The following is a 25,861-nucleotide window of genomic DNA, read 5'->3' on the forward strand; positions in this document are numbered from 1 at the left end:
ATGTTTTCCAACATGGTGACAGGTCGGGATATTTTATATTCATTTATAGATTTATAACAGATTTTGTGTCATTAATATTCATATGCAAGGTACAAAGGTTGTACCAATGTCCTAATCAACCAATCAGGTGTCATTTTATTGAAAACTTATACTGCACCTGCTTTCAGTATATGACTTGGAGGTTTACTGCTGAGGACTTATATCTCAGAAATGTATAAGCATGAAATGTATATTTGAATAATTGATGAAAAGATGTAATTTTAAAAATATATATTTATAAAAATATTCACATTTGAGATGGTTTACATCTAGAGATGAGTCAATAAACAGTATTAACAGAGCAAAGCTTTTCGTTAGCTGGGCGGTCGGCTTATCAGCCTGCTGCCACTCCTCTCCAAGTGCCTGGAAAAGCTGGATCCAGTCCTGGGAAACTTCTTCCATTTTCCCAAGACAGGATCCAGCTTTTCCAGGCACCCGGAGTGGCATGAGGCAGCACGGAATTCAAAAGCAGCAGGCTGATAAGCCGACTGCCGAGCTAACGAAGAGCTGTGTTTTGGTAATACAGTAAATTCACTCATCTCTATTTACATCCTTTCTAAATCTTATTTTTTCTAATTGTGATAAATACCATTAATGTAAAGTTTTTCACCTCTCAGTCATATCAAATTTAATGCCTATATTATGTATGTAGAAAAAACTATATTTTGCCATGTTTTATTCTGTTTCCTTCCTTTTTAATTATAAATGTTTATGATACATTAAAAGGAAGTAAAAAATAAAGTAAAAATTATGTGAAATTAAAATAAAATTAAATTTATATTGGCTTTATATTGAAACGTGAGGGCCACCTATTGGGCTCAATCACAAGATTTTTTTTTTTAAGTATTTACAGCTTCTGCTAAATGTATTTAAAGAGGAACTATCAGAGGTTAGACAAATCTAACAAGCTTATAGACCCCAATTGCACAGAAGGCACTGAGTATGAAGGTTTGTCTCTTACCTTCATCCTCTGCGCCATTCCTGGGCACTTAGTCGTTTACCCCTTGGTTTTGGTAGCAAGGGCTGACAATGCACAATGCATTTCAAGATGGTCTCTTTTTCACTTGTGTACACCTGTAAAAAAAAGACCAGTCTGGTCTCAAAACCTTTGTATTTTATAAGTTTTTATCAATACATTTTGCACTTTTCATAGAATTAGAAAAAATTTTTTTTTGGACCTGCACCCTTTTACCTGTAAATTGGAGAAGTGGAGTTGTTCCAAATAAAAACTGTCTACTAAAGTAACCATAATAAACTAATATTTCCTGTTTTATATAGCTCATGTGGCAGCTTTTTTTATATAGATTGGGACAAGATGAGCAGAGTCACCTCAGTATTAAAGGAGAAGTCTAGAGTAAATTTTTATTAAAGTATTGTATTGCCCCCAAACGTTATATAAATCACCAATATACTGTACACTTATTATGGGAAATGCTTATAAAGTGTTTTTTCCCTGCACTTACTACTGCATCAAGGCTTCACTTCCTGGATAACATGGTGATGTCACGACCTGACTCCTAGAGCTGTGCGGGCTGTGGCTGCTGGACAGGATGATGGCAGGGGGACACTGAGGGACACAGGGCACTAGAGGGACACTGAACATCCTTCTACTAGGGATGGTTCGAACCTGTGGAGGTTCGGGTTCGTATGAACCCGAACGCTCGGCAGCAGACTCCCGCTGTCTGCCCGCTCCGTGGAGCGGGCGGATCCAGCGGGATTAACGCCTGGAAAACTGGGATACAGCCAATGGCTATGGCTGTATCCCAGTTTCCCAGGCGGTCCTCCCGTTGGAATCATTACCGGGGGTTCGGGTTCGTACGAACCCGAACCGAACTCGGTTCGGACCATCCCTACCCTCTACCATCATCCTCTCCAGCAGCCACAGCCCGCACAGCTCTGGGAGTCGGGTCGTGACATCACCATATTATCCAGGAAGTGAAGCCTTGATGCAGTAGTAAGTGCAAGGAAAAAAGCACTTTATAAGCATTTCCCGTAATAAGTGTATATTGGTGATTTGTATAACTTTTGGGGGGGGCAATACAATACTTTAATAAAAATTTTACACCGGACTTCTCCTTTAATAGAGGGTGGGCAAGTTAAATAGGTTATCTGGATAGAGAAAACATTATCTATATTGTTGGAAGTGTATATGTGGTATCCCACCATGGGTGTTGCTATTGGTTGCACCCTTTGTAAAAGCCTGTAATTTTTGAGTGTAAGTGGTGATGTAGTAGTACCAGAGTTTTGCCACAAAATGTCGTTGTTACGTTAATGTTGTTAAGTGTCTATGCTCAGTTATTGCTAGTTAGTGTTTAAGGGGTTATTGTTTATTTGTATGTCACATGGATCTGTACGCCAATGAAAGAACTTTCTTCTTCTATCCTATCATCTCTCTACTTCACACATACACTCTCCTCACTCACTCACAGCACACTTTACAGGGGCTGTAGGAAGGGGCTGTAGGAAGTCACATGGGTAGAGGAAGTGTAGGGTCTTTTGTGTTTAGACTCTGTAGAGGAAGGACACAAGCCAGAACACTCTCTACAGCAGTCCAGTTGGGCCATGGCCCCTGCCAGTTCCCCAGTATAAGTAGTGGTCTAGACGCGTAACACATGTACCTAGCCACAGTTTTTTCTCAAGCAACCGTATTCTACACTATGCAGTGTTAAGCTTTCACTAGAGAGGACAAGTCAGGGATCATCTCAACCCACGCCATGGACAAGGAGAGACACAGTGCAGGAATGTATCCATAAGCATGTAAAGGAACTTATCCGGATAGAGCAAAGTTGCTAGAAGCCTATGAACTCTATCTCACAGCGCAGGTGTAAGCAGGGAACCCTCAGCATTCTGCTCATCCCAGGTAACAAGGTCTGGGGCTTGTGTTACCCTCTTGGATCGGTCACTCGACACTGGTGGCAATAGGTGGCACCATACCTGTGTGCCAAAACCGGAACTGGCGTCACGACGTAACATCACTGGGCCCGGCTATATCTCGACCAACCACAATTGAACTGGCGTCACACCTCACCATTTGGCAAGTGACCGGCCGTTACACCTCCACACCGGGGGTGTACCACACCACATATACAAAACAATAAAAAAGCTACAAATTACCTCTCCACGCTCCTGACTTTTTTCTACAAGTCTCCAGTCACACATACCCCCCTGAGATGATCCTGCTTTCACCTCCGCGACAGATATAGATAATGTTTCCTCTGTCCAGATAAATCCCTTTAATGACAGTTCTTGTTGTGATTAAAGTAGAATTTACTATTGTATTTTATTTCAGAGTGCAAAAAAGAGTATACACACTTGTATAGTATGGTAGTATGGAAGTGGTTTAGGTTAACCACCCTTCATTGGGCTAGGATACCACCATAGCTGAAAGTCAAGACTAAAAAGTATATGATATCAGACTAACAAAGAAAAGACAGCACTCCAATGGCGCAGACTCTGAAAGCGTGGTGGGTACGCAAAATTGTGATGGAAATGCTTTCCTTCGGTGGTTGTGCAAAAGTAAGGCACAACTTTCCACAATGCAGATACAATAATCAGACTTTCCTATGATGATCTCACCCGGAAAAAACTTTTGCATTTTACTCCACTCCAAAACATAGGTAAAATTAGGCACAGGTTACAAAAGGTCCCAAATATTTAAAAAAAAAACACAAAAAAACAAAACAAAAACAAAAAAACATTTCAAAAAGTTTCTACACACTTGATAAAGAAGCCAGTCTGGTTTTGAAATGTGTTGTGTGTTGTGTATTTAAATAAATCTTTTTATTTTTACATTTGGAACCTTGTGTGACCTGTGCCTGATTTTACCTATGTTTGGAGTGGAGTGAAGTGCAATAGGATATCATAGTGTAAGCCATGGACACAGTAGTGTGTCCTTGGCCTAATCCATGGTGTCCAAGTCTAATGAAGGGTTTAACCTGAAACAATGGCATGTTTCCATAGGACTATTATTACTACATAGGACTACTATTTTGATCACACCAAGTACCAACAGTTCCAATTCTTCTTCCATTGTACATTTCTATTTCTAATCTATATGATCTGAATGGCCATGCCCAGAAACACCTTGGACTATAGAGAGTGCTGCATAATATCTTTTTTTCTAGAAATGTGTCAAACCTACTTCTAAAGGCATTTGTTGAGAAAAAGAGTGTGCTAAGAGAGTGCTTTGTAAGATTAACAAGTGCAGGAGTGATAGCACTAACACATTGGCGGAGATTTATCAAACATGGTGTAAAGTGAAACTGGCCCAGTTGCCCCTAGCAACCAATCAGATTCCACCTTTCATTTTCAAAGAGTCTGTGAGGAATGTAAGGTGGAATCTGATTGGTTGCTAGGGGCAACTGAGCCAATTTCACTTTACATCATGTTTGATAAATATCCCCCATTGTGCATACATAGCTTTGAGTCTTTATTTTCTATACTTTAAAGTCCAAACATTTTTACTAAATTAATTTGTTTATTTCTTAGGATGGGAAAAGATCGAATTTCGCTCTATGACAATGGCACTACTTGTGGTCTGTTTTTCCTTTATGATATTACTTAAAAGAAAAAAGGGCAATCTTCCACCAGGCCCTAGAGCCTTGCCATTTGTGGGAAATCTCCACCAGCTGGATACCAAAGATTTGCTCAAGTCTCTAAAAGAGGTATGATATGTCTGCTCTGAGGACGCAACTATATCCCTGCCGCCATTGTTTTCATGAAACCCTGGTCCCGCTACAATGCACTTCCAGAGTTGTGGTCAGCACTTAGAGTTGGCCGATCACTACCCAGAATAGGCTACATAAATCTATATTTCACTGAACTTATTACACCTATGTGCAATCTTTCTCCTGTAAGTAGTGTTGAGCAGACTTGCCGAACTGTTCTGATTCGTCAACATTCTCTGAACCCGAATGAAGTGGAATGTAAAAGTTGGATGTCTATGATTGTACCCCTGTTGTTCAGGACTCCCTAGGACTGCAACCAACTTCTCCTGCCACTAGGAGTCAAAAGTTTTCGGGTTCGGAGAACATTGCCAAACCTGAACAGTTCAGCAAGTCCTCGCAACACTACCTGTAAGTTCTGTTTGTACTGCATATGCCTTTGTTCTTCCGTTCCATTTTTGGGGCAGGAGGTAGCATACTTGTCAACCCCAGAAACACCCCAGAAACCACAGCCTGCTTTGTTGCCAAGTAAGAAGTAGCTGCCTGACACCACTGTCAGCGAGTTTAGCTCTAAAGGGGCTCATTTTTGTGTGACCCAGATGTTTCTTCCTTCCTCCAAGCCGTACTGATTTACATTGTGTAGAGACACGCTTAACAGTATCTATGTCTATTAAGGATGCAAGTATGGCTCCTAGTTTGGCAACGGGTACATCTGTATACTAACCTGATGACTAACTCTGATGACACCACAGAGCACCATGACTCCATCCTTGTTATTACATTTTTCTATCATTTCCTTTCTTTGCATTTGCCGTCTCATACTCGGTATGGTTTTGCTATTGTTTTGGACAAATAAAATTTTACATTTATTTTCTCAAATTAAATTTCATATGGCCTACACGTATGTTCTTCAAATTGTAGCTAAGCAACAAGTATGGCCCAGTCTTCACCATCTATCTAGGACCCCAACCCAATGTCGTCTTATATGGATACAAGGCAGTGAAAGAAGCTTTGGTGGAACAGGCGGACAATTTTAGTGGCAGAGGACCGTTCCCTGCAGTTTACAACTTCACAAAAGGAAATGGTAATTGTTTCCATACTACAGCACTGACTAATCAACTGTAATTCCTTTGGGTATTAAATGTATTCTTTATTATTGTTATGAGGGCATGATGCTGGCTAAGATGATGTTTTCCTCAAAATTTAGAGGGGTTGCCAATAGAGATGAGTGAAACGAATTCGGCTAATCAAAACTTGATGCAAATGGGGCCGTCAATTTGCTTCATTCTGCGTAGAAAATTCCCGACAATTTATTAAGGAAATTTTTTAAAAAATGGCGGCTGCACACATGCTGTCTGGAGTGTCACTGGGCAGGAGAAAGGGATTACCCATAATCCCTAGTGCCTGTCCAATCAGCTGCAGGCCCCCTCTATGATGTCAGCACCTCCCCCTCGCCCTCTATATAAGGCGGTTCGGTAATGGAGGTGGCCAATCGGCTGTGTGTAGAGGAGAGAGCAGGATGGCAGCAGGCAGTTACAGCAGAGCAGGGAGAGACTAACAGAGAGATTTAGGGACAGAGAGGACAGGATAGGAGGGATGATTGTAGGTGATTGTTTGTTGGAGCTGCCAACCTAGTGTCCAGTTTACCGAGTACCAGGGTGCCTATAGGTGGATATATCGTTCCATCTAAACACTGATCGTTATAAAAAAAAATCGTTACTTCGAAATTGTTAATCGTGCGATCGGGCGAATTATCGCTCAGTGTAAACGTAGCATTATGCTACGTTTACACGGAGCGATTATCGGGCAAATTTTCGCGATAACGATCGAATTCGAACGATAATCGTATGTGTAAACGTGGCGAACGATCGAAAAATTGTTAATTTTGATCTTTTAACATGTTCTTAAATCGTCGTTCGTCGATCGCAAAAAAAATCGCCGATCGTTCCGTGTAAACAGTCGTCTCGCGATGGTCCGGCCGCGGAGAGAAAGATTTATGTGACAGATTTTGGAAGCCAAAGTCAGGAATGGATTTGAAAAGGCAGGTAATCTCAGTCTTTCTTTTATGACCTGTTCCCTGTTTATAGTCTATTCCTGGCTTTGGCTTAAAAAATCTGTCAGATAAATCTCTAAATGAATTTTCGCGATAACGATCACATTGAGCGATAATCGTTCCGTGTAAACACAGCAAACGATCAAGCGATGAGCAAAAAATCGTTCATTTTGATCTTTTAACATGTTCTTAAATCATCGTTCGTCATTCGCTAAAAATTTCGCAGATCGCTTCGTGTAAACAGTCTTTCAAAGATTTTCCCTATGTAAAAGATGGGCTTAAGCGATCTTAAAAACGATCGCAATAACGATTTTACTTACGAATCGTCTAACGATTTTTCTCCGTCTAAACGCTGAACGTTATAAAAACCAAATCGTTGCTTCAAAATCGTTAATCGTTCGATTGGGCGAATTATCGCTTTGTGTAAACCCAGCATTAGACAAGTTGGGTTTTATTAGATAGATTGAATGATTGACTCGCTGATTGACTTTTTATGTGATTTTCCATTTTTGATACTTTTACAAGAACATGCGGTCACAAATTCGTCCTTCTGTAATAGTCCCAATATTGTAGCTACTGTAGTTTGGCTGTTTTATTAAAATTTGTTAAGATTGTTAAGATTTGCAAATATTAACAAATTTGACCCAAAATTTGCAAAGCTCACAAAATGAATTTCCGACTGCTTTGCTCATCTCCAGTTGCCAACATCAATAGGCTGTCCAAGAAGTAATGTAAATGTGGCAGACCAGAGAGAATGCTGATGTTGCAATTGGGGGATGCCTGTTGGAAAGGTAGTCCTTAAGGGTAGCTTCACACGTACCGTATGGCTGCGTTTTTAATGCTGCGTTTTTTACATGCGTTTTTAATGCTGCGTTTTTTACATGCGCATTTTGATTTTCACATGATTTTTATGTGAAAATCAAAACGCGCGTGTTAAAAACGCATGTAAAAAAAACGCAGCAAAAACGCAGCGTTAAAAACACAGCCATACGGTACGTGTGAAGCTACCCTAAAAGGGTTTTCCAGGTCTTGAAAAACATAGTACCTCCTTTAAGAAATAGCACCACCCTTGTCCTTAGTTTATGTGTGGTATTGCAGCACAGTTCATTTGAAGTAAATAGAGAAAACATGTTATACCACACACAACCTGAAGTCAAGAGTGGCATTGTTTCTGCAAAAAATTTCGGACACAGAGTGGCATTGCACTTGATGGCAAATACCAGCAATGTTCTGTAGTGTTTGTGCCGAGACAACCCCCTGTAATGGTTGGCTTTATGTTCCAATGTGAGTGTTGTAATGGCAGTAAAACATTCCAGGATACACAGAGACACGATAATGTTAGCTCAGTTACATCAACCCACAAAACATCTTGCACTGAGACTATTGGTCTCTCTCCCAGTTCAGGTTTCATCACAAAACAAGCAGAATCCTTTTATAACCCTTTTATTTGTTGGCCGTCCTGTTAAATGTGACTTCACAATACCAGATTAGTGCTTGTGTCTGAGGAGTAGGGGATAAATATATAAGTTCCATTCTTCAGACATGGACACGTCTCAGGTCTCACACAAACATTTCTTCATTCTCTGTGAATAAAAATGATCTGTACAGTAAATATTGTGAAAGCTGTGGATTAGATTGGTAACTGGAACTGGATACAAGTAATATATACCATGCTTGGCCCCAACACCATCCACTGGGCTGCACGACCTGGCACAAATATCTGTAATGAGAAATTGTTGTGTCGCCATAGTTTGCACTAGAGATGAGCGAACCGGTTCAGCCGGTATGGGATCCGGGTCGGATTTTCCCAAAAGTCCGAGTCCGGTCGGATTCGGATTTTTGGAAGTCCGCTCCGATTTTTTTTTTCTTGCTTTCTAAAATGGCAGCCACCATTTTAGAAAGCAGGAAGTGTTCCGGGCGGAAAAAGCGCTTTCCCATGATGCCCAGAACACTTCCAACCAGCTGGGATGTTGCACTAGCCCACCCCCTGTGTCACGTCGGTATAGCTTTAAGAGGAGCGGCCTCCATGTTCACTACTGCTGCTCCTGTACTGGCCTCAAATGACTATTGCTGGACCTTCACTGGCCTCCAATGACTACTGCTGCTCCTGTACTGGCCTCAAATGACTATTGCTGGACCTCCACTGGCCTCCAATGACTACTGCTGCTCCTTCATTGCATTTGTGACCTTTTTCCTACATAGACCCTGTAATGGTGAGTTTCCTGCATAGACCCTGTAATGGTGAGTTTCCTGCATAGACCCTGTAATGGTGAGTTTCCTGCATAGACCCTATAATGGTGAGTTTCCTGCATAGACCCTGTAATGGTGAGTTTCCTGCATAGACCCTGTAATGGTGAGTTTCCTGCATAGACCCTGTAATGGTGAATTTCCTGCATAGACCCTGTAATGGTGAGTTTCCTGCATAGATCCTGTAATGGTGAGTTTCCTGCATAGACCCTGTAATGGTGAGTTTCCTGCATAGACCCTGTAATGGTGAGTTTCCTGCATAGACCCTGTAATGGTGAATATTGAAGTCTAAAAAAAAAAATTGACTTTGAGATATTGAAAAGATAATGATGTTACTGACATGTAGAGCCCTAAATTCAACCAAATACACTACCCCCGTATTATATAGATGCTTTAAACTATGAAATCCGAAGAAATCCGAAATTCGGTCGAACCGAACTTTTTTTAAAAATCCGGAAGTCCGGTTGGAACGAACTTTTGAAAAGTTTGCTCATCTCTAGTTTGTACATCCAGCTAAACAACGTTATTCAGCATATTTTTATTGTGAGTAAAATCTGTGTGGAAATGTAGGCTTTCTTTGCTCGCGTAGCTTCTCACGCAATTAAAGAGTTGGCCACTTTATAGTAAAATTGCTCGGTGTACAGTATTAGTAAGTCTATTTACTGTACTTACTGACAGCAGCTCCCTGTGTACCTCATAGAGCTAAAATCACACTCCCCCAGGCTGTGCTGTCTTGCTCTGTGGTGAGTCTGTCCATGAGATGGGTGACACGCAGGAGCATGTGGCCATGTCCCGCCACCCAGTGTCCACCACTGAACCTGTATATGCCTATGGAGGACACTGGGGGGCGGAGCATGGTCACATACTCCTCCATGTCGGCCATCTTATGGACAGACTCACCACAGAGCAGGGCAGCACAGCCTAGAGGAGGGGTATCTGATTTTATCTCTATGAGGTACACAGGGAGCTGATGTCAGTAAGTATAATAAGTATTGTTACTAATACTGTACTGTACACTGAACTGTTTTTCTATAAAGTGGCCAATTCCTTTAAGTTTCTCATGCCGGACGGGACTTCTGCCACTTTATAACCCTTCCTGTCACCAGTGGCTGAACTGGTTTCTTCCCATAATCATACATAAGTCATATATAGACACAGCAGACGCCAACACTATTGCATTAGTGCAGCCTCTCAGGACCTTAGCACACTTTGTGTTGAGCTGTGTACCTCACTGGAAATGCGTACACATCCCAAGTCACTTACACAATAGTTTCTGTAGAGCCCTAAAAAAACAGTATAGAGCACTACTCAGACTTTGTAAGTGGAACAGGGATTCCTGTCTAACTGAGAGGAGTCCCCTGCTCATTCACTGTACAGTAAGCCAGTGATACTTTATGCGTCATTGACTTACTGTTAATAGTGTCTCTGGGCTGGGTGTTCTGTAAAATGTATCTAATGGGACAAATGGCATGATGTATATTATGTATTATATATTTGTTGTTGGTATTTCAGGCCTCATTTAAATGAGTACAAACTTTGGCCAAATGACAAGTCTAAGAACCCGATCTTTGTGGTGTTTTCAGTTCCGGTGACTAGACCTGGAGTTAGAAGCTGCAGCGATAATAATGGCTTTAATAATGACCAACATTTTACTGTTAGAAGACCAACTTTGATGGTTTAGTATTATTTCCCCTAAAAATCAGGAATAGCATTTTCCAATGGAGAGAAGTGGAAGGTCCTCAGGCGTTTTGCCTTGGTAACCCTTCGAAATTTTGGAATGGGGAAGAGGAGTGTGGAAGAAAGAATTCAAGAGGAAGCACAGTTCATGTTGGAAGAGTTCAGGAACACAAAGCGTAAGTGCTGGGAGATCCTGGAATCTTTCCTGTTTTAGGCTATGTTCACACTATGTATGAGACCGGCCGTTCCGTGACCCCGGCCGGGTCACGGAACGGCCGGTCTCTGGCCGGATCATCTCACTTAAGTACCAGCCGGGTGATCTTTCCGGCCGCAAAGCTCTGATGTCACACACTGCAAAACTACGGCCGTGGTTCTGCGGCAAGAACTACGGCCGTAGTTTTACATAGTGTGAACATAGCCTTATACTAAATTCTGTACATGCATTTTATTTTATTTTTCAACTTTGTAAGGTTTATTTGGTTTTCTTTTTTTTTTTCTTTTCTTTTATAACATGACACTAGAAATGTTTACCACTAAATGACTTGGTGGTTCTTCATTATGCCTGTATGGCTATGTTCACATGGAGTTTTTTTCTTTATTTTTTTATTTTTTTAAATGACATCCATCATTTTTAGATCCAAATGACCTCAGACATTTTGCGTTTTTGGCAATGATGCATTATTCTAATTCAAGTCCTTCTGGGTGTGATTCTTTATTGAAGATCCATTAAATTTAGTTTTAAAGACAGCAAAAGGACAGTGAAAAAATGTGTGTGAAGAACTAAAATTAACGTCCGCTGTTGGCAAAAAAAAAAAAAAAAACCTCTGCAAATAATTGTCATGAACATTAATTTGACGTCTGTGCAAAAAATGTTGGGTATTCAATACACCAGGGGGGGATTTACTAAGATGTGCTAGGACATTTAAAGGTGTTATCCAGCGCTACAAAAACATGGCCACTTTTCCCCCTACTGTTTTCTCCAGTTCAGGTGCGGTTTGCAATTAAGCTCCATTTACTTCAATGGAACTGAGTTTCAAAACCCCACCCAAGCTGGAGACAACAGTAGGGGGAAAGTGGCCATGTTTTTGTAGCGCTGGATATCCCCTTTAAAAAGATGCACCTCTGTTGTTTGCCATAGAAAGAAGGCAGATTTGCCCTTTCTCCATGGCGTACACCAGCTGTATCCCCCGCTTGCCTGATGGGCGGGCAGGAGTGGGGGCACGGCAAGGTGGGGAGGAGGTGTGGCCTCCCCCCACACCTCATTTATCATAATGTAGGCTTGCTTGCAGGTGTAAATCCTGATATAAATTTACACATGCTGGAAGCAAGTGCAGATTTTTTGCGAAAAGCCTGCTCCAGGTGCAGGGCCAACCAGCTTTACTAAGAGACTATACCGGGAAAAAGAGGGCAGGGCTTTATGTAAGACTGGCATCCGTGTATGCCAGTCTTGATAAATGTCCCTCTATGTGTATTGAGCGTCAGTCTAAATAACATTGACTTCAATTACAATTCTGTAATAACAGACGTTTGGGGAAAAAAAAAGTATGAACATAGCCTTTGCATTTAAATGAACAATGCATATTACATAGCTTTGTTTGCTCTCTAGAAAAGCCTTTCGATCCAACTTTCTTCTTGAGTCGAGCCGTCTCCAATGTCATCTGCTCCATCGTTTTCGGTAATCGGTATGAATATGAAGACAAGAGGTTCCTGTCACTTCTTCAACTCATCAATGACAATTTTCAAGTCACAAGCTCTGGCTGGGGAAAGGTAAGGAACACAAATAGTGTGTGTGATCTATTTCCCCTCATTCCATTTCAAGAAATTACCCACTATCCACAGAATGGGGGATAACAAGCTAATGTGTGAAGGTCCAACTGGTGGGACACACACAAATCATAAAACCAGAGATTAAATGTTACCTGAAATTAAATTAGCGCGCAGAACATGCATGGCCAGCACTTCATTCATATTCTTTGGGGCTTCCAAATATTTAAAAGCTGTGAGCTTGGCAATTATTAAAATGAATAGAACACCGGGATTCCTTCTAGGAATAATTTCCTTCTAATTCTCACAATAAATAGGGGTCACCAATTAGTTTGTTAATGTAGATAGAGGATAACTTTTAGAGATTGTAATACCCATTTAACCTACCATAGATGCTAAACACATGGCTACGACAGTGCCAGTAGCAAAAGCAGCATTCGGCCAGGACCACACATCGTCTTTTTTTTGGCCAATTGACAGCTGTCTTTGGATGGGCATCATTTTGAGTGAAAATAACAGATGTCATTTTGAAATAACTGCTGTTATTTCAAAGTAACTTAAGTTATCTTGAAGTAATAGACATTATTTCGGCTCAAAATGACGTTCGTCCAAAAAACATCCGTCAGATGGCCAAAAGAAGACAGTTTGTTGTCCTGGCCTTGAACTGCCAAGCATGACTATTATTGTAGCTAACCAAGTGGAGAACTCACTATATATTCTACTAATTATTACAGTTCTTTTAATGGTTTTGTAAATCTGTATCTGTATCATAATGATTTTGAACATAAAATTTGAATATTTGGTGGGGTGTAGTCCATTTTGACTTATTTTATATAGAACTCTAATTTGTGGGTTTGTTTCTATAAAGAGGACAAACCCACTTAAAGTGATACCAGCGTTTGCATAGGTGACGTTCTCAGCAGCCTTAGTCACAGTGGCTGCTGCACATTACAAAAATATTTTTATTTATAAAGCGCTCTTGGTTCCAGAGTGCTATACAAGCGATAGGGATTAACAAACGGGAACATTACAAGATCAAAAACACATTGCATGAACAAGATAAATGGCAAACTGGTAGATGAGAGAAGAGGGCCCTGTGAGGGCTTACAGTCTATCAGGTAAGGAGAGAGAGACAGAAGGGAAAGTGCAGCCAGTCAAAGTGTGGAGCAGAGTTATTGTAGGTTGTAGCCTACAGCAGTTTAAAGAGATGGGTTTTCAGGTTACTTTTGAAGGTCTTGGTGGTGGATGAGAGCCGGATGTGATGGGGTAGTGAGTTCCAGAGTATTGGGGAGGCTCTGAAAAAATCTCAGAGGCATTGTGTGAGGTACGAACAAGGGGAAGCACATAAGGACGTCATTGGAGAATCGAAGGTTGTGTGAGGGACAGTAGCAGGATATCAGGTCAAAGATGTACAGGGGGAACAGGTTGTGGATGGCAAGGTATGTCATGGTTAACAATTTAAAATCAATACCTTGGGCAATGGGAAGCCAGTGGAGGGATTGGCAAAGGGGAGAGGCAGAGGCAAAGTGAGGGGAAAAGTAAATTAGCCAGGCAGCAGAGTTAAGGATAGACTGGAGGGGGGAAAGGGTGTTAGATGGAAGGCCAGAGGGAGGATGTTACAGAAGTCCAAGCGGGAGATAATGAGAGCATGTACCAGCAGTTTTGTTGAGTCAGGGTTGAGAAAAGATCGGATTCGGGAAATGTTTTTGAGGTGAAGGCGGCAGAAGGTGGTCAGGGCCTGGATGTGCAGTTTAAAATAAAAAATAGAGTAAAAGGTGACCCAAAGCCAGCAGACTTGGGGGACAGGGGAGAGAGTGCAGCCATTTATTGTGATTGAGAGATTCGATGGAGGGGTGGAGTGAGTTGGGGGAAAGATGGTCAGTTCTGTTTTGTCCATGTTGAGTTTTACAAAGTGGGAGGAGAAAAAGGAAGATATAGCTGATAGGCACTCTGGAATTCGGGATAGACAGAAGTTGACATGTGGACCGGAGAGATAGATCTGAGTGTCATCGGCATAGAGATGGTACTTGAAGCCATGGGATTCTATGATAAGTCCCAGGCTAAAAGTGGAGCTGAAGAAGAGAAGAGGCCCAAGGACAGAGCCTTGGGGGGGGACACCAACAGTCAGGGGACAAGGAGAGGAGGTGGTATGGGAGTGGGAGACACTAAAAGTGCAGGTAGAGAGGTAAGAGGAGATCCAGGAGAGGGCTGAGCTAGTGACACCAAGGGATGAAAGAGTTTGTAGGAGGAGAAATGGTCTACTGTGTTGAAGGCAGAAGACAGGTCAAGTAAAAGTATTGTCGTGAGGCTTTGGCAGTTAGCAGGCCATTGGCCACTTTAGTGAGGACAATTTCTGTTGAGTGGTGGGGGAAGAAGCCAGATTGTAGGAGGTTGAAGAGCAAGTTGGATGAAAAGTGGGAGGATAGTTCATTGTGGACATGTTGTTTCAACCTTTGTCTGTGATGTCCTGTGCTTCTTTTATTCAGTGTGTATAAATGCTTTTAATCACCAGTGGATAGTGTCACCAGCTCTTGGCCATTGAGTCTCCACTCCCGCACTGTACCTTACCCCTTACTCTTGTGATGTTACCAATGCCTTGCCGAGCCCCACCTCTAAGGGCCCTATTCCACCGGACGATTATCGTTCAGATTATCGTTAAATCGTTTGAATCTAAACGATAATCGTTCGGTTGAAATGCAGTAAACGATTAACGACCGAACGAGAAATCATTGACCTGGACCTATTTTTATCGTTGCTCGTTCGCAAAACATTCGCAAATCGTTCGCATTGTATAAGACTTCGTTCGGTCGTTCGCAGTAGATATGAACGCAATTGTCAAGAAATAGCGAAGAAAAAACGATCGCTAATACGATCAGAAGTAACAATTATCGTTCCATGGAGATGAGTGAACGTTTTCAGGTCTTTAAAATCTGGACCAAGGTTTTTTTTCTTGTCATTTTAGTTTATTTTTCCACGTTTACCAATCTTAAAATAAAGCCTGAAAATATCGATACATTTTTTTTCTAGTGGCATAAATCAAATATATCACAACCACAGGGTGGCAACATACAGATACACATAGCCTAAACTTCTTCTGAACAGAGATGAGCGAATGTCAAGTTTAAGTAGGGCTAACTATCAGTCACAGCTTGCTCTGGGACAGGCTGCTGTGGCTACAGCACAAGTGACATGCTAAGTTCACCCACCGTCAAAAAGAAATTTGTACTGGATAACCGTCATTTACTGGAAAATAATGTCTGTCATTATACGAATAGCGGCCGTTGTTTTAAACTAAAATGATGGCCGTCCAAGAAAAATGGGTATGATTTTGAGAGTGTGTGAAAATAGCTTGTGACTTTTGACGGTGTGTGAACATAGCCACAGACTGCTATCCCAACATAAGAGGATAATCAGGATCACTAACATTGCATGCAGTAGCTCTAGCGATAGGTAACTGTATCAGGACAGTGCTTGTGTAGTGATCAAAAAGTTCCATATTGGTACTGATAAAAGTTACAGATCAAGGTGCAAAAAGTGAGCCCTCTTACAGTTCAGAAAACAGACAGAAAAATTCTAAACTTGTAGGGGTCACAGTAGGGCATTTTCAAGCATTTTTACTTATTTTAGGTTTAAATAAAAAATAGCTAGAAAATAGCTAGTAAAAATAAAAAGTGTTATAGTTTTTAGAACTCAGAGAGTAAAAACACAAAAACAGAAATACAAGAATACCCCTTTAGGATGGTATATGCACCATGTTTTTTACCTGAATAATGTTATTTCTTACTTTGACCCTGATCAGTTTTATAACATATTTCCCGGGATCATGGATCACTTACCAGGACCGCACCATCGCATTTTTAGAAATTTCGAAAAGATGAAATCCTTTGTGCTGGAGAACGTGAAGGAACATGAGAAAACATTTCAGCCTGAATGTCCACGTGACTTTATAGACTGCTTCCTCATCCAGATGCAAGAGGTAAAAAAAAAAATCAGACCCCCAAGAACGAATAAACACCTTCTGCCTTTTTTTATTTTATTTTTTATTTTACTTTTTTCATTTCTTTCCCCTTAATAATCCTCTCTATTTTCATCATTTTGCCTGATAATAGGAGAAAGGAAACCCTATGAGCAACTTCAACATTGAGACCCTTGTAAAGACAACTCTGAACTTGTTCTTTGCAGGAACAGAAACGGTTAGCACTACTCTACGATATGGGATCCTTATTCTGATGAAATACCCACACATCAAAGGTATGGGAAGGTTTTCTGAGGCTTTTTTAATGAAATTCACTAAAAGTAAGGGCTGCAAGTCTCAAACCAACTGTTTTTATTTTTTTTTTCATTCAAATTAACTGTTTTTTGTTGTTGTTGTGTTTTTTTTTTTTTTTTACCAATGATTAGACTAGCAATTGACCTGAGAATTGCAATTGTCTAAGTGGGGTTTAAAGCGACTCTGTACCCACAATTTGAACCTCCTCCCCCCCCAAACCACTTGTACCTTTTGGATAGTTGCTTTGAATCCAAGATCTGGCCTGCGGTCTGTTCGGCAAGTGATGCAGTTTTTATCCTAAAAAACTACTTTTAAACTTGCAGCCCTGTGCCCAAGGGGCTTAGAGGATCTGTGCTCTAACTTTGCACCACCCCTCCGTCCCTCCTCCCCACCCTCTTCATCATTAGGAATGGCATTGGAACATTTTCTCCTGTCTTAACATTGCACAGGTATGATCCAGCCGATGTGCTGTGCTGACACAGCTGAAGAATAGGAGACAATCTGCCTGGATCATTCCTAATGATGAGGAGGGCGGGGAGGAGGGACAGAGAGGTTGTGCCAGCCTCATGCATAGACATTCTAAGCCCCGCCCGTTGGGCACGGGGCTGCAAGTTTAAGAGTTGTTTTTTAGGACAATAACTGCATCACCTGCCGAATGGACTCCAGGACAGATCTTGGCTTAAAAGCAGCTATCTGAAGGTACAAGTGGTTTGGGGGGGGGGGGGGGCACAGATTGTGGGTACAGAGTTACTTTAATGTGGCACTGCTCCATCTTTTCCAGGGAGGGTTTTTGGTCAGCTAGGTAAACTCTGTGTCTACTCCGCAGAGGAACGGCAGAAAATAACCAGACATTTTGTTTGCTTACACCTTTTACTCCAAGAGAGCCAAAGGCTTACATTACACGGGGTGCCTTATGCTCAGCCGGAGCTCGGTAATAGACTGGCACTATGCACGGGAACTGGGCAGCAGTTCAAAAAAAGGACTGTGGCACTGGAAAAAAAGCAATGTACGTAGTGGTACATTCACTTTAAGCATTGCATGATTGACTGAAGCATTCAGGTTCACAGTAATAGGCAGGTCAGGTGATACTTCATGTCATATGTACATTCTGTTCTGGAGCCAGTTATGTCATATTATGTCACAATCCCTGAACAGATTACAAAGGGATTCAGCCTCAGCTATCTGATGTAATGAATATTTGCAGTACATCCATTAATGTTTAGCTATGGTGACAGACATGATGTAAACACTCATTTAATAGAGCATAAGACACACAGCCCGAAGCAATTTGGCTGGTAAACTAAGGAAGGGAAATACCTCTCCTGCACTCTTGGAGAAGAAGCAGAAAGTGATGGCCAATGTAGTATATATTTAAAGCTACACACACTACTATGAATTTAGGAGCATTTTTTATTATATCTGCATCTGTAGTTAAGAAAGACCCAATGGCAAAGACATAAGGAAAGGGCTTATAGGTAATAAAACATTTATAAATAAATAAATAAATAATAATAATAATAATAATAATAGGCTAAGTTCACACAACGTAAATTATCAATTAATCTCGGCCGTTGTTGCAATTTGCAACAACAGCCGTGACTTATTGATGATTTACATTGTGCTGCAGACAATGGAATTCTGGCTGGAGTGTATACACTTAGTATAACCTCTGGCCGGGATTGCAAGCGCCCGCAACGAAACCTGGCATGTCAGATTTGTGTGGCTGTTATTCATTGTGCAGCCATGCTTTCCATTGTGTGCAATGGGGAATTGAGATGCAGGCGCACACAGGTGTGCCCGCATCCAAATTCAATAGAAATAAAGTTTATTCGGCTGGTACTGCAGTACTGGCCAGAATAAACTTCACTGACATCGGCCGTTCTGTGACACGCCCGGGTGAACCCGGCCTTAGGCTACTGTATGTTCACACTGTGTAAAACTACGGTCGTAGTTCTCGCCGCAGAACTACGGCCATAGTTTTGCTGTGTGTAACAAAACCTTATGTGCAATGGGATCCCGGCCAGAGCGTACACACACCCAGTAGCGTTCTTTGGCACCAAGCACCCCAAGCAATTGCTTGGGGCCCCCAACATCCAGGGGGGCCCCCACGCGCTGCTCTTCTCTTGTGCTCAAGACCGCTAGACAGGGCCGCTGCCCCGCTTGCTGCTGTGATCTGAACTGTAACTATGAGCACTCGTAATGAGCGCTCATAGTTACATGCAGCAGCAACAGCACTGACAGGGCGGGAGCCATTGGCTCCCTTCCTGTCAGTCATTCTTGTGGCCGCAGGAAGTGTTTTCCCTGCAGTCATAAGTGGCCGCTCTGTCCTTGTGGCGTCAGTGCTCCAGTGACATCACTGGAGCATCGGCGCCAGGACAAGAGGAGCACGGCCACAAGAGTAAAGAGAAGTTGAGACGCCCGGACCCAGGTATAAGTGTTTGTTTTATTGTGTTATATACTATATGGGATGGGGAGCACACAGGGGCCTGTGTAATTGGTGGAGCGCACAACGGGGGTCTATATAAATGGGGGAGCACACAGTGGGGCCATATAACGGGGAAGACACAGGTGGGCTATATATACTGTAACTGGGGGAGCACACAGGAGGGCTATAGACTACTGGAACTTCACAGAGGGGTCTATATACTACTTGGGTCAGCACACAGGGGGTCTATATACTACTTTGGGCAGCAGAATGGGGTCTATATATAACTAGGGGAGCACACAGGAGGTCTATATCCAAGTGGGGGAGCACACAGGGGGGCTATATACTACTGGGTGAGCACACAGGGGGTCTATATACTACTGGGGTAGCACACAGGGGTCTATATACTACTGGGGAAACACACAGGGGGTTTATATACTACTGAAGGAGCACACAGGGGTCGATAGCCAAGTGGGAGAGCACACAGGATTTCTATATCCAAGTGGGGGAGCACACAGGGGGGCTATATACCACTGAGGGAGCACACAGGGGAACTATATACAAGTGAGGGAGCACACAGGGGGTCTATATACTAGTGGGGGAGCACAAAGGGGGTATATGCAACTGGGGGCAGCACACGGGGTATATACGAATGAGGGCAGCACACAGGGGGTTTATATACAACTTGGACAGCACACAGGGGGTCTATATACTTTTGGGGGAGCACACGGGGGGATATATATAACTAGGGGAACACACAGGCATCTATACACTACTGGGGGAAGCACACAAGGGGTATATACTACTGAGGGGAGCACACAAGGGGTATATACTACTGGCGGCTGCGCACAAGGGGTATATACTACTGGGGCAGCACACAGCGGTCTATTGTTGTGGAGTGCGTGTCAAGGGGGGGGCCCCAGAAATGCCAAGACCACACATCGCATATGCTCCGGTCAGGATCCCATGCGGCGCCGGGAAAAACTGACAGGTCAGTTTTTTGCGGCCGGAATTCAGTGAATTCCAGCCGCAGAAAGCCCTGTCAGTTCACACAGTAAGCAAACGGCCCCTGTCAGATCACACAGTAAAGCGAGCACTGTGGGCTATGGTAAGCTCTGATTCGGGCGCACGCTGATGTACCCGCATCAGAGCTCCGCGGCCGGACGGATCATCTGGCCGGTACTTAAGTACCGGCCGCGATGATTCGGGCACAGACCGGCCGTTCCGTGATCTGGCCGGGGTCAAGGAACGTCCGGTCTGATACGCCGTGTGAACATACCCTTATACTGCAAAATTGCAAGTAATGACTGTGGGTGAGGCTGCTTTGCGACTTGCTGTGTATTGTTACTGATGCTGTGAAATGCACGTGAGACTACAATGATCTTTCTGTTTGTAATGGTGTTTTAGGTACTAAATCACACGTGTCTCCAGCTAAATCACATAGTACTAAATCAAAAACAACTCCAATGCAACAGTGTGCTGGCGAATCACACACATTTTCTGGTCACTTGACCTCTATGCACTTCTGTATCACACAACCAATGTTACCAGGTAGCCCTACCCTCTAGGGCCCCAGTTCAAAATCTGTAAGGGCTTGTTTACACTGAGCAAATTTGGCTTGCGCGCATCCGCTTTCCACTCTCAGCTCAAAGAATTCACATGACAATTCTTTGAGCGGAGAGCAGAGCTCGCCGCCCCAAGACACGCTGTTTGACACTGAGGCTGGGGGGATTCCGCTGCGGAGAGCGGCAGAAGCGGAAGCACGCAAGCTGTCCCATAGACACGCCTGCTTCAGTGGCAAACAGCGTGTCTATGAGACAGCTTGTATAAGTAACTGTTGCCACCCGAATCCGCTTTTCGGTAGTAAGTAGATTGTCCACAAACTTTGCAGATGCTTTGAATATAGTTTATTGTGCAAAAAGGGGGGGAATCCACAGACTAAAGAGTTAGTCGACGTTTCGGTGAGTCATACACCTTTATCAAGATGTCTGTGGTACGGAATACAAAATAGACAGTATAAATATCTAGTAAAGTTACTGGACATGGTGCATAACAATAGATAAATAACAATATACATAAGGATAATGGAAAAATTCCAACATGTAACATCCTCCGATCTGCAATTACGGTGGTTGTGCATCGTTATCATAATAATAACGTCGGTGTGAATCATATAGGAATATATTGTACATGCTCAAATCCATAGATGGAAAAAAACCTTGTCCAGTCAGAAAGGGTGATGGCGTGGCTATGGATAAATATATGAACCCAATTAGATAATATAAAATTGGCTATAATATATCAAGTAGGACAGCTTGCACGCCTCCACTACATCCACTCTACTTTCAAAGAATTGACATGTCAATTCTATGAGCGGAGAGCCATGGAGACCAGAGGCGTGTGAGCCGTCCCATGGACACGCTGTTTGAGGCAGATGGGAGAGCTCCGCCACGGAATTCTACCAGATTTGCTCAGTGTGAACAAGCCCTAACAGGCCCTCCTCCATCTGAAACCAAAGATTCTCATCTTCTTATGTGGATAAAGGGGGCTCCTCTCAAGCAGCTAGGCCCAGTTGGGATTGAACCCTCTTTAGCCATGCCCATATCTACCGGACACTCAGTTTCTGAAATGCTGTAAAATGGGGACGGTGTGGTAAACTTTTGTCTTCGATGTAGCAGATTTAGTAGCTAGTGAATGATGTATTGTAACCTAGATTTCACTTTAGAATACTCTATGTCCAACCAGAGAAAGTTCATCAGGAGATAGACAAAGTAATCGGAAGAAACCGATGCCCAACAGTGGAGGATAGGAGCAAGATGCCATATACTGATGCAGTGATCCACGAGATACAAAGGTTTTCCAGCATAATTCCACTGAGTCTACCGCATTGCGTCATACGGGATACCGACTTCAGAGGTTACCATCTGCCTGAGGTGAGAGGTGAAGCACAGTTTAGAGGGGTGTTCCAGCCCTTAAAAGACCATCAACCAACAGTAAACAGTAGTACAACCAAGATAAAATGCAAGATTGACCGCACAGTGAATGACGTCAAAAAGACTACCTCCACATTTATTTTATTTTTTTCAATTTTACATGAATAATTGTTTTCCAGATTCACAGTATATTTTTGGCTATGTTCACACAGAACACAGAGAACATAGAGAAAGCAACAAGCCTAGTCCTGATATTCACCTAGGATTAGAGTGTACAATAGGGCATATAGTGTTAATTGTAAGAGGAAGAAGCATTTAGTTTGATAGATTACACCTAGAAACAGTGAATTGGGAATGCAATCCATGAAACCTAACAATGAATGTGACTACTATGTGACTTCTCTCCAGGGAACAAATGTAACCCCAGTCCTCATCTCCGCTCACAATGACCCGGAGAAATTTAAGGAACCTGAAGCATTCAACCCAGAAAATTTCTTGGATGAGAATAGTCAGTTCAAGAATAATGATGCCTTTATGCCTTTCTCTATAGGTATAGTATCTATATGGCTATATAAGTGTGTACAGTACTTCCCATTTGTCCCCCTTGCACAGCTCACTCCACTTCTGCTGCCCAGTTGCTCTGTTTTTAACATTCATTGATCTGGCTTCATTGATCTATGTAGAAGGTTTGGCTTGTGTCATGCAACGCCTCCTGCTACCCTCCCATGAGGAGCATCAGCTCTCTTCTGTCCCTCCATATGCCTTTGATTTCTTATAGAACTTTTACTATGTTGTAATATTGACATGAAGTCAACAGAAAGAAATTCTTCTAGCACTTTCCCCTTGTAGCAGAAAATATGTATTAAAAGAGAACTCCGTCTGATTATAAAATCTGGTAGCCAACAGGGGCAGGGGGGAAATTGATACTAAATGATACTAAAGTACTGACTAACCTCTCCCCATGCCCACAGTGAGTGGCGGGACCAGCCTCTTGACCCCGCAAAAAAGGCATTTTCCCCCGGGTTGTGATGTCCCGATTGATGGACTGGCCAGTCAGTCACTGATTGGCTGAGCGTCCAGTCCATCAGCCAGGTCGGGATGTGTTAGCTCTGGAGATCCCAGAGCCCAGTGGGGGTCCCACAGCTGGTCCTGTCGCTCACCGGGGGCACAGGCAGAGGTAAGTTAGTACTTGTTATCAATTTACCCTCTATCCCTGCCAGTTGCCGGATTTTATAATTCTCCGGACTTCTCCTTTAATGTAACTACAGCCTCTGTAACCCCAATGATGCATAGAAGTAAATGATACCACTGAATGGAATGCCACTTTGGAGACAGAATTCCCCAGCCTCAGGGTGATTGCCTTGGCAGCCCAAACCCCCGATGTAAGCTGCATTTCTCCATGTCAAACTGGCGAGCTTGTGCCAGCTCATAGTGACAGGTACCTGCGATTTTCAGCTCCAGCCTGGAGAGATGCATTCTACGCGGCTGGGCTGCTGGGTTGTTACGAAACCATATAATACCCAGCAGGTTCCATGCATGAGCCTTTTTCTTATAGGACCTGTCAATGTAGCTAACTGGGCTCGACAACCTTACAGCCCAATACAGAATGCGTTTTTCTACACAAAAACTAAAGAATGCATGGGACAGGAACCGGTTTATTAGCAGGGGAACAGAGCTGCGCTGTAGGAGGGGGAGCAAGGCAGCTGTTTAACCTCACCCTGCTAATGCCTCTTGTGCAATAAAATGAATGGTTGCAGTACAGTGGCCATAAAATAATTTTATGTGGGCACTAGAGGAAAGTGGCCCTTTTTGGACTTTCTGGAGCCCCCCCCAAAAAAGGCCAAAAATTTGCAAAAAATTAATTTGTTGCCCATAACAACCAATCAGTTGCTTCTTATCTTTAATTTTTATAAAGCCCCTGAAAAATGAAAGCTGGGATCTGACTGATTGTCCCTTTGCACAATGATTGATAACTCTGTAGTGTAACATACGTATCTGTGACCATATCTTTTCTTATTCTGCAGGTAAACGTATCTGTCTTGGGGAAGGTTTAGCCCGCATGGAGCTTTTCATCTTTTTTACTACTTTCCTGCAAAATTTAAATTTCAAGCCCACGGTGCATCCTGATGAGATCGACCTCACCCCATCAGTCAGCGGCGTTGGCAATATACCCGCTCCTTACCAGCTCATTGCTGTACCCCGCTAGGCAATCGAGAATGATTTACGATGATCTATATATATATTTTAAATGAATTCTGTGTATACCAGGAGAGGGCAGCATTGTAGCGTGTATCAGTAGATAACAAGCCACCCAGAAATCTATATTATGCTGAAACGTAAAAATTGTTAACATAGTAAACAGAAGATCTAATAATATATAGTAGAGTAACTAAGATACTATAACCACTATAGGTTTAAAATACCTAATACATGAAGAAATCATTGATGGTCTAAAATTTTGATACATTTACAATCACACTTGGGTGTTACAGAAACAGCATAGGTCATGGTGCTGGAGCTGTTTATGTACTGCCTATAAACATACAACATATAAAAATAGGCAATTGGTGGAGTCTTGGGTAAAGTAGAAGAGGGGTTACGACTATGTACACACAGTGGATTTTTTTGTGGTAGCTTTGCAGTTTGCAGTTTTTTGGACAACCGTCATTTTTTTAAAAATATGGTCGTATTATGCAAATTGTGGCCGTAACTTGCATAAAACAATTGTCCAAAAGACTACTGCAAAACGGCCAATAAAAGATGTGTGAACGTGTGAAGAGCCTCACATTAGTTTGTCTAGAAAACTTTGATATATGTAGTTAAAACAGCAACTAGAGATGAACAAACTTACAGTAAGTTCATGTTCGCACAAACCCAAGATGGATGTAGCCTAAGGGCTGCCTGGAAATCATGGATATAGCCATATGTCTCTGAAACCAAAGGGTTGTAAACACATTGTGCCTCTTAAGTTGTTTGTGAGCATCAGCCACTAATCACACAACATATCCGTGATGTCCGGCAGTATGAAATGTTACAAATAGTTCTTACGAACAGACAATATACTTCATGGCAGCTACAGTCACTTAGTAATAGTGTTTTTGTCTTGTGCATTTGCTGCGCCATCATCGATTGGATAAAATATAATAAAAAGTGAACAAAACCTAAGCCTAAGGGCCCTTTTACACGGAAAGATTATCTGACAGATTATCTGCCAAAGATTTGAAGCCAAAGCCAGGAATGGACTATAAACAGAGATCAGGTAATAAAGGAAAGCCTGAGATTTCTCCTCTTTTCAAATCCATTCCTGGTTTTGGCTTCAAATCTTTGGCAGATAATCTGTCAGATAATCTTTCTGTGTAAAAGGGCCCTAACTGGTACTGATTAAAAAAAACAAAAAAAAAAAACTGCAGATCATAGTGCAAAAAAGAGAGACATGATACTTATCCCTAGATGAAAAAATTATAGAGGTCTGAACTTGATTTAAAGCCTTGTTTTCTTAAGGTTGAGTTTTTTAAAGGTTGTAAAACATAAAAAAATAAAAATTATATAAATTGGCTATTACTGTTTTAATAATGACCAGCAGATTAAAGATAACATATCAGTTTAACTGCAAAGTGAACAGTCTTAAAGTATAAAAAAAAAACAAGAAGGAAGAGGTTTTCTAGGGAAATAAGTGAGCCACAATTTTTTTACCTGTAGCAAAATGAATGGGAACAACCAGGCCTGGGCCCCCCCTATTTCAAAGACCTCATAGCAGCTGTATGGTGTGTCTCTATGGCAGGTATACAC

At 42.3% G+C, this 25,861-nt stretch overlaps 1 protein-coding gene across 1 annotated transcript; it reads left to right on the forward strand.

Annotated features, from left to right (window-relative positions):
* Positions 1-24,734, forward strand: LOC138766108 (cytochrome P450 2F3-like). The gene is made up of 10 exons (XM_069943456.1): positions 1-22; positions 4,528-4,703; positions 5,625-5,787; positions 10,707-10,856; positions 12,287-12,447; positions 16,244-16,420; positions 16,554-16,695; positions 21,885-22,072; positions 22,481-22,622; positions 24,097-24,734. The coding sequence occupies exons 1-10, from the start codon at positions 1-3 to the stop codon at positions 24,276-24,278; spliced, it is 1,503 nt and encodes a 500-aa protein (XP_069799557.1). The 3' UTR covers positions 24,279-24,734.
* The last annotated feature ends 1,127 nt before the right edge of the window (positions 24,735-25,861 follow it).

This window comes from Dendropsophus ebraccatus, chromosome 10 (genome assembly GCF_027789765.1).
Source record: "Dendropsophus ebraccatus isolate aDenEbr1 chromosome 10, aDenEbr1.pat, whole genome shotgun sequence".
NCBI lineage: Eukaryota > Metazoa > Chordata > Amphibia > Anura > Hylidae > Dendropsophus > Dendropsophus ebraccatus.

Coding starts and splice junctions, on each gene's coding strand:
- LOC138766108 (XM_069943456.1), top strand. CDS start 1: ATGTTTTCCAACATGGTGACAG. Junction 4,704..5,624: donor TGCTCAAGTCTCTAAAAGAG/GTATGATATGTC, acceptor TTCAAATTGTAG/CTAAGCAACAAGTATGGCCC. Junction 22,623..24,096: donor CTTTATGCCTTTCTCTATAG/GTATAGTATCTA, acceptor CTTATTCTGCAG/GTAAACGTATCTGTCTTGGG.